General features: G+C 48.6%; 1 protein-coding gene across 1 annotated transcript in view; it reads right to left on the bottom strand.

Annotated features, from left to right (window-relative positions):
* Positions 1–2,813: 2,813 nt before the first annotated feature.
* RAB44 (RAB44, member RAS oncogene family) overlaps positions 2,814–8,979 on the bottom strand; it is a 13,823-nt gene continuing 7,657 nt past the window's right edge. The window contains exons 11-16 of the mRNA XM_018079694.1: positions 6,533–7,123; positions 5,722–5,803; positions 5,297–5,411; positions 4,427–4,528; positions 3,518–3,594; positions 2,814–3,062 (exon numbers count right to left, since the gene is read on the bottom strand). Coding sequence (XP_017935183.1) covers positions 2,975–3,062; positions 3,518–3,594; positions 4,427–4,528; positions 5,297–5,411; positions 5,722–5,803; positions 6,533–7,123 — 1,055 coding nt within the window. The 3' untranslated portion in view covers positions 2,814–2,974. The remainder of the gene's footprint in view (positions 3,063–3,517; positions 3,595–4,426; positions 4,529–5,296; positions 5,412–5,721; positions 5,804–6,532; positions 7,124–8,979) is intronic.

Here is an 8,979-nt window from a genome sequence, read left to right as displayed (position 1 = left end):
AGAGGCAGCTGTTGGTGGTGAGACAGGTGTTTTTGGTATCTCTCTGCTCCCTTTTCACAGAATCCTGGAATGGTTTGGGTTGGAAGAGACCTTAAAGATCATCTCATTCCACCGCCCTTGTTCCACTGGACCAGGTTGCTCAGAGCAGCCTCGTTTAAAAGTTCTTGACCTCAACAACTTCCTGCAGCTGAATTAAACATTGTGAGAAAAAGGACTTCCCAGGTTTGGAGTTCCTGCCCTGTCCATCACAGTGTGGGGAGTGGGATGGTCTCCTCATCCTGATTTTACTGCCTTTCAGGGGGAATGGGGTGAAATTCTGGGAGATGCTGCTGGGCAAGACCCAAACCCCCTGGCTGGGACACTGAAAGCTTTGGCTGAAGATTTGTTCTGACTTGTCAGAAGCTCCTCTGGATTCTCCAAGGTGGATTCACCCACGGGAGTAAATGCCTGCTGGCTTTGGGCTGGTATCCGAGATCTTCCCAATCTTGGCTTGGCTGAGGCAGCTCCTCTAATTCTTGTGGAGCGCCCTGAGGAATTACAGTTTAAAAGGAAACAACCTGGTTTAAAAAAAAAAATTCCTGTGGTCCAAATATGCATTTCCCGCTTGCTATTAATATCTCAGGCCTTGATCCTCCTCCAAATGCTCATGCAGGCATTTAAGGGCTTGCAGAGGAGTGGTGCCTTTGATTCCAGAGTGGGAATGTTTGCCGGGATGGGGAATTATTAAAGATAAAAGATGCTTTCAAGTGCAACGCGCTGCCCATGTTTTCCAACGTGATTTATTTGCTTTCCTGGTACTTCTCCCAGCCTGGCAATGAAAAATTCATTTCCAAGTTTCGTGTGGAGGTTTGGAGTAACTCGTGCTTTGGGCACAAACTCCAGCCTTTTTTTTCTAGAGGTGATTTCCAGTGGAACAAGACAGACTTTCTCTTTCTGCCTGCTGTTCTGGGAAGCCTTTTATTTTTCAGCTCCCACTTTGGGCCCTGTTGGTGGTCCTTCTCTGCAGCAGCAATGTTGCATTTGGGAGGAATGGCTGCAGCTGCTGCCATCTAATGGGAGGTTTCAGCCTCCACAGATAATTTAAAAAAAAAGAAAATAAATAAAAATGTAAAAAATAAATAAAATTAAAAATAAAATAAAACAAAATAAAACCTTTTCCTGCACAATCCTGCTGCCAGTCAGTGAACCAGCATCTTCCACACTTAATCCCAGCACATTTAGGCAAAGGGAAAAGCTGATCTGATGGGTGGCTGGGTGGCTTTGCCCAGGAAGTGTTGCAGATCCAGTAAAAAGAACCTTTTTGGGTTGATCCATCATTTCAGCTTCTCTTGTTGTGGATCAAACTTTACAGATCTTGTTATGATGCATCTCTTATTATGGGTCAAACTTGCAAAGTACTCTTGGCAAGATAAAAGCAGAAATAGTGAAGATGACCCTAAACAAAAACAAGAAGCCATTCCAGGTATCCCAAATACCAAACCCAGGCCCAGCTCTGAGCTGAGCCACATAAACCCTTCCCAAGGAGGTGCTCCAGCAGTAAAAATGTCATATAAAGAAACATGGTAAAGAGGGATAGACATGGAATGGGAGCATAAATACATTGCACCAAGAAAAGAAAGCATTTAAATGATAGGGCCAAGGGAAGATGAGTTGGGACAGGCTTGGGGAAGACACGTAGGGGATGGAGAATTTAGAGTACAGAGGGCTGGGGGGACAAGCTGGGGTGTGCAGGGGAGATAAATTGGGGTGTGCAGGGGAGATAACCCATCCTGAAAGACTCAGAAATTCCTGTGTTGCTGCAAAGTTATACCTGGCTGGTGAAGTTGGGATATATAAAACATATATAATTATATATAAAAATATATGGTGTTACAAGAAACCCCACTCTTGTTGTCACTTTATTTTTCTAAAGCAGAAACTGGCTACTATTATGCTTTGCCATTATATTCATATAAATAACAAAAAGCAAACCCAACTAGGCAGAATTATTTCCCCAAAACCTGCATATAAACACAGTCTTTAAATACTCCCGTTGAACTGCTGGGAATTTACACAGAATTGATAAAAATACTAAAACATAAGCACTGGCATTCTTATTTATTTAGTCTGCATGTGGGGGTTTTTTTCCCCTGCAAAAAATACAGTTGTATCAAGCTGTAGAAAGAAAACAAAAGAAAACAACCCTTGAAATTGTGACATGTGCTTATTTAGACTTTTCAAGCTGGGTTTAAAACCAATAAAGAGCTGGCTCAGTTGCAGAAGGACAGGATGCAGCAGCTCCCTCTTCCCTGCCCAGCCTGGGATTTGCTACAATAGTCCAAAAATCTGCTCTGGGGGCAACAGGATGAAAAAAGCTCTCAGAAGCATTTATCTTTTTGTTAGCCTGGATGTGCTCTTGGGGCTTTTGAACTTATTTTGAGCAAAATATTCAGTAGGTTTCTGTCAGGACCCATCACTGCTCACTGGCAGGATGAACCAGGAGAGGGAAAAATTAGCTTTACCTTGCCTAATTGGAGAGATTTAAGTGCAGTTAGGATGAATTGAATGTCCCATTGTTCCAGGTAAATCCAATCCAAAAAGTCCCCACTGCCCAGAACACCAACAGACTTAAACCCCCTTTTTTTATATACTTGGGTGACTCCAGGTATTCATTTCTTCTATCCCAAGGCTTGGTTTTGCTCCCTGTTGCTTCCAGTGTCGTTCCAGCATCTCAGATCCAGCCAGGTTCCTTTTCTACCTCTTTCCTTGGTTTTTTTATCTCCAAAAGAAAGTGTTTAGCTCCAAAACAAGCGTTTTGGAGGGCTGGTGTGCCCTGGGGCATGGCAGGAGCTTCTCCACAGTGCCTTTTGCTCTCAGCATCCAAGGAATATCAGGCAAGAAAAACACACAGGGAGCAGAGAAGGTGTCCAAGGGCTATTTTTATGCTTTTCTGGCTGTCCCTGCAGTTTAAAATCATGGTGGGCAGGTCTGTCCATCACCAGCAGCAGTTCTTTTTCTTCTGGGGTGCCTTTGGTACCTCTTCTGCCTTTTTTTTTAATTCATCTTCACGAACTTTGAGCAACCTGGGAGAAAAGGAAGCAAATTAGGTGGGTATTTTCCCTATATTTCATATTGCTGTGCTCTTTCTCTTGACAAGCCTTGGAAAAGGAGGCTCAGCAAGGCTGAAAGGAGTCAGGAGCCTTCCAGCTCTGCGTGATCTGAGAACTGGGGACTCTGCTAAAAACACCAACCTAAATCAAATCACAGACAGAATTTGTTTCAGTCAATGCAGAGGGAAACCAGCAGCATCCCAAAAAGGGTTTTATTGATCTCCTTGCAATTCTGAGTGTTCAGGAGACAACTTACAGCACTTCCCTGGCTCACCCCAGCCATGCACGTGCTGCCCTGAGTTTTCCCTGATGTTTGGACACATGGAGCCTCTGGTGGCAGTGACACACCAGAATTTGGAGTTAAAAAAGCAGGGAGGGAGCCCATTAAACAGAGGAGAGCTGGCAGAACCCAAGCCCATTCCCCTCACCTGATGAAGCTGACCATGGACTCCAGGACGTTGTGGCCCGAGGCAGCGCTGCACTCGTAGAACATGAGCTGATGCTCCTGGAAGACACAGATCCCAAAAAGAAATGTAATATTCTTGCCCTGGAATAGCTTAGTATGGGAATAAACAGCCCTAGGACAGTCACTGTCAAGGGGAAACAGGAAAGAATCAAGGAAACATATAACTCAATAACTTATCTACTGGAATGTGAGGGTGAAATCCAGTTTTTCTGGTCGCTATGACTCCAACTTTTAACACCAAGGAAAAGGCTGACACTGCAAAGCAGTATGAGATGTGATGTCCTTTGGTTAGCAGAGACATAACTAGATGTTACCAGCTCATTTGTGCCTGACAGTGACCAATTTGGGAAAATAAGCATCTATTCATTCCCTTGCCCTGCTGTCTCCTTTGTAAAACCATTCGATGGATACTGGCCCAACTCCCATAAACTTTAAAATTAACTCGGTTAAGATGAGATTCTTCTCATTCTTCTCACCTAATTTTTATTAGCCATCTATATTTGTAGAGATTAACTGTACTTTAAGTATTTCAGTATCTTTAAAGCAGGACAGGGCTTGGTGGGTTTATTGTTTTTATGGTGCTAAGAAGATGTGTGACACTTCACAGCAAAGATAAGCAGAGCTGAAAATGTTTTAATTCACAGATCCAGTTCCATAAACTGATTTACTGGGGTGGTGCTGAGCTGAAGCTAAAACAGCAAAGGGAAAGCAAGGCAGGGAAGGGCAAGAGATGAGTCCAGAGAGCACTTTGCCAACCACTGGTGCATGAGGGGCAAATTAGGGGATTCCACCTTTCTCCAGGTCCTCAGGCTGGTGGAATCCATCCATAGCTGTCCCTGCCAAGCTTAGGTGGACACACTTCACCACCTACCTTGGCCAGGCATTCCCCCTCCTTCACAGGGACCTGTCTCTCGGCAGCACAGTCGGTTTTGTTCCCAAGAAGCAGAACAGCAACTCCATCCTCTGCTGCTTCCTGAGTAATCAAAGAGGGGAGAATCAGGAGAGCATCTGAATCTCCCTTGAATCCCAGCTGGCCACACTGTCTACACACTTCTTGGAACACCATGAAAGGATGCCCATGGATTTGGGCTGATAACAAAACTGTAAATTCTTAAACAAGTTTAACAGCATTTAAGAAATTATTTTTTCCCCTTAAATCATCTGTCCTGGCCTACTAACAGGGCATGAAATGAATTTACTTTGTGTTCAGCTTCAGGAACCCTCCTGGAGGTGTTCTGGCTGGGATTTACATGCACTGAGCAAGGCAACATCCTATTTTGTTCCAGAGATCTTAAACAGTGGCTTTGTACTCAAATGGAAATCTCTGACGAGAACTTTTTAGTAAGACATGAGTCACCTCCCCTTTTCCAGGACTTGAAGTGGATGATTTTTGATTTAAAAGCATTATCAAAATCAGCTTCAACATTTTCCATTCCTCTAAAATCAGTTTCAACATTTTCCACTCCTCTGTGCTGGTTTTTAATTTTTCAAGAGTTGCTCATTATCCTAACAGTGCTATCAACAAATTACTCCAGGAAACACTGGAAAAATATGAAAATTGTCTGCATTTGATTTAAATCCTCCAAGAAAAATTATTTTATAACCAAAGCCAAGCAGAGTCCCCCTCTCAAAGCGCTTGGCCACCCCTAGATGTCCATCCCTAACCAGTGGCAGAGGTGAGGCGGGGAAATGCTGGTTTCAGAGTCACCAGCAGCTCCAAGAACTCTTGGACTTCACCCACCTGGATGCAGCTGAGCCAGTACCTCACGTCGGAGAAGGAGTATTGGGATGTGATGTCGTACATGAGCACGACCCCGTCCGCCTTCCGGAAGAACTGCTTGGTCACGCTGTGGTACCTGTGAGCAATTCAGAGGGTCACCAGCACAGCTTGAGGAGGTTTTGCCTCAGAGTGACGTGAAATCCTAGAGGGAAAACTGGGAATGTCTACAAAAAAAGGCTACCCCCAGGTTTGGCTCTTGTCCTGATGGCAGAGGCCAGTTTTATCTTAATTGCTTCCTTTATTGTGCTTTATCAGATCACGTGCTGTACAGAGTCCCTCCTTAACCCCTCCTTTGCTTAGCAAAGCCAAGAACATTCATTTCCACCAAACCAGCAGGAGAAAGAAAGCCACAGGTTGTGTCCTTCAGCAACAGCACAGCACCTCACCTCTCCTGCCCGGCTGAGTCCCACAGGCGGAGGGCAAAGCGCTTGTTGTCCACAACCAGGTTTTTGATCCGATAATCCAGGCCTGGAAGACACCAAAGGGGATATTTGGATACTGTAGCATTCCTCCCTGTGGCAGAGGATGGATGGAGAAGGAACATGGTGCAGAGTGGACTGAGGCTGGAGCTCCAGGGGTTGGTTTAAGAGAAGTGAATACCCTTGTATTCTTATACCCTTGTATTCTTATACCCTTGTATTCTTATACCCTTGTATTCTTATACCCTTGTACTCAAGAGAAAAATATGTAAGAATGCAAATATAAAGAGCTTAGCCAAGCCACAACAGATAGATACAATATTTGCCTTTATGTATTTAAAAAACTACGTGTTAAATAGGGTTATTTTTGCACTTAAATGGTACAAAATGATTGAAAAATTACAGTGCTCACGGCTTAATGTATGTTTACTTTCAAGTTGAGATTAACATACCCCTGGAAAGAGATCTGCAAATATCATCACTAAATACTATTCACTACTCTCTTCATTTTAGAATATGGACTCTGGGAGAAATGGGGTGAAGAGAAGAGAATAGGTCTGAAAGGCAAAGGGGGAAGCATGAGAGCCACTGGTATTGGTGCCTGCTCACGAGCAGCCAGGCGTGGGAATTTGGTGGTTCTGGTTGGTCCCTGGGGGTGGGTTGTGCCACACGCTTGGTGTGAGCTGTGACAGGCATGTAAAGATCACCAGCAGCTTGTGGGGTGGAGGAAAGGGAGTTGCAGTGGTAGTCCAAGAGAGGAGAGCTGGAGGAGACCTACCCACTGTGGCGGTGAGGTTGGGGTTGAAGCTGTCGGCGTGTAACCGGTACAGGAACGAGGTTTTGCCCACGTGGGAGTCCCCGACAAACAGCACGTTGTAGAGGTGGTCTGGGTCCAGGGGAGCTTTAGGACAACCCTTTGGGGCAGCTCCTGCTCCCTCTGCAGTCACAGCTTCTGGCTCTCCTGGGTTGGGCTCGCCTTCCTGGCTCGTTTTCTGACCAAACTCTCGCGGCTTCTCTCGTTGACCAGCTCTGAGGTCTTCGCTCTGCTCTCCCAAGAGCTGCCTTTGAGGCTGCACACAGCTGTTGGCTGCATCCCCCAGGGAGCTGTCTGTGAGAACCACCCCCAACTGATCATTCCCAGCATCTTCCTGCGGTTGGACCCTCAGCTGAGGGGTTGACACTGGTGGCACCTCTTGCTTTGGAGGCTCAGCAGGTCCGGCAGCCGCCTGCTCTGGTTCCACCACACCCGGTGTCTTCCCCTCCGGCCGCTGGGCAGGGGTGTGAATCCTCACCTGGTGTCCCTGTGCTGAGACCTGCTCCTGGAGCTCGCTTTGGGCTGCCTGCCCTGAAGCACAAAACCGCCACACATCTGGAATGAGAACATCCTCCTGCATCATCCTTTCCAGCTCTGCTGTGCCAGTTTGTGACGGCACCTCGGAGACCGGGGAGGCCGGTGCAGACACACCGTCATCGTGGCCCTGACTTCGTCCTAGACCCTGGGTTTCCACCACATTCTTCACCCCTGCCTCCAGCCTCTCTCCCTGCACCACTTCCAGACCTTGAGCTCCATCCAGAGGCCTCCCCTCTGCAGCAGCCCTCTCTCCCTGTGGTAATTCCAGTGCCTGGGTATCCCTCAGGATGTGCCCATCAGGACCAGTGGGTGCTCCCAGCTTTGCTTCCAGACCAAGACCCTCTGCAGGCCCAGGATACGAATCAGCCTCAGCTGGAGGGGGCCCATGTGCAGCAGCAGCTCCCTGCCACGTGTCTGTGAGGTGAGCTGCACATAGACCTGCCCCAACACCTGGAGTCAGGCTCTGCTCCCCTTCCCACATCCCAGCTGCACCCAGGGGTGCCACACCTGTCTCTGCACTCCCCCCTGGGGTCAATTTGAGCTCATCCTCCTCTGTAGGCAGCTGCATATTGGCACCAGTGCTCTGGCCCTCCAGTGTGTCCAGGCTTTCAGCCTCCTCTCGTAGTTGTTCTCCTGCACCAACCCCCTCTCCCTGCCTGGCTCTTGCTCCCTGTGGATCAAGCATGAGTTCACCCTGTCCTTGTCCCCCGTCCTCAGCCTCGTCCCTGAGCTGCACAGCTCCATTGTCCCCCTTTCCCTGGGGGGTTTCTGGGCTGGCACCCCCACACAGCTGCATGTCTGTCCAGGAGTCCTGTGTCTCCATTTCCACTAACTCTGCTTTATCCACCTGGTCCAGGGGTTGCACTCCTGGATCCACACTCCCTCCCTGCTCTGACCCCAGGGAGTCAGTCTCACTCAGGGGCTGCAGATCTGACTCTGTGCTTCTTCCTGGGGCTGATTCGAGCTTATCCACCTCTGTAAGCAGCTGCACATTGCCATCAGTGCTCTGGTTCTCTGATGTGTCCAGGCTTGCAGCCCCTTCCCACAGCTGCACACCAGCACCAGCCTCCTCTCCCTGCCCGACTGCTGCTCCATGTGGATCAAGCACAGGCTCCTGTGGCAGCTCACACTCCCCCTGTCCTTGTGCTCCACCCTCCTCCTCGAGCTGAATGGCTGTTCCACCCTCCCCTCCCCATGGGGCTCCTGGGCTGAGACCCCCACGCAGCTGCTGCACATCTACCTGGGCATCCTCTGCCTCCGTTTCCAGAAACCCTTGTACATCTACCTGATCCAGTGGTTGCACACCTGGGTCTGTGCTTCCTCCCTGCTCTGTCCCTGTGGATCCAGCCTCACCCAAGAGCTGCAGATCTGCTTCTGTGCTCCCTCCTGGAGGCACTTTGAGCTCCTCCTCCTCTGCAAGTGACTGAACAGTGGCATCAGTGCTCTGGTCTTTCAGTGTGTCCAGGCTTTCAGCCTCCTCCTGTGATTGCATGTCTTCACCAGCCCCTTCTCCCTGCCAGACTGCTGCTCCTTGCACATCAAGCACAGGCTCCAATGGCAACTCACACTCAACCTGTCCTTGTCCTCCATCCTCCTCCTCCTGCTCCAGCTGAACAGCTTTTTCACCCTCCCCTCCCCATGGAGCTCCTGGGCTGAGACCCCCACCCAGTTGTGTATCTGTCTGGGCATCCTCTGCCTCCATTTCCACTAACTCTTGTTCATCCACCTGATCCAGGGACTGCACATCTGGATCCAGTCTCCCTCCCTGCTCTGTCCCTGTGGATCCAGCCTCACCCAAGAGCTGCAGATTTGCCTCTGTGCTCCCTCCTGGGGTCAGTCTGAGCTCATCCACCTCTGTAAGCAGCTGCACGTTG

The sequence above is a fragment of the Manacus vitellinus genome, unplaced genomic scaffold (genome assembly GCF_001715985.3).
Source record: "Manacus vitellinus isolate BGI_N305 unplaced genomic scaffold, ASM171598v3 scaffold_47_pilon, whole genome shotgun sequence".
NCBI classification, from domain to species: domain Eukaryota; kingdom Metazoa; phylum Chordata; class Aves; order Passeriformes; family Pipridae; genus Manacus; species Manacus vitellinus.
Note: the sequence above shows the minus strand (reverse complement) of the source record. Positions and strands in the feature narration are given on the sequence as shown.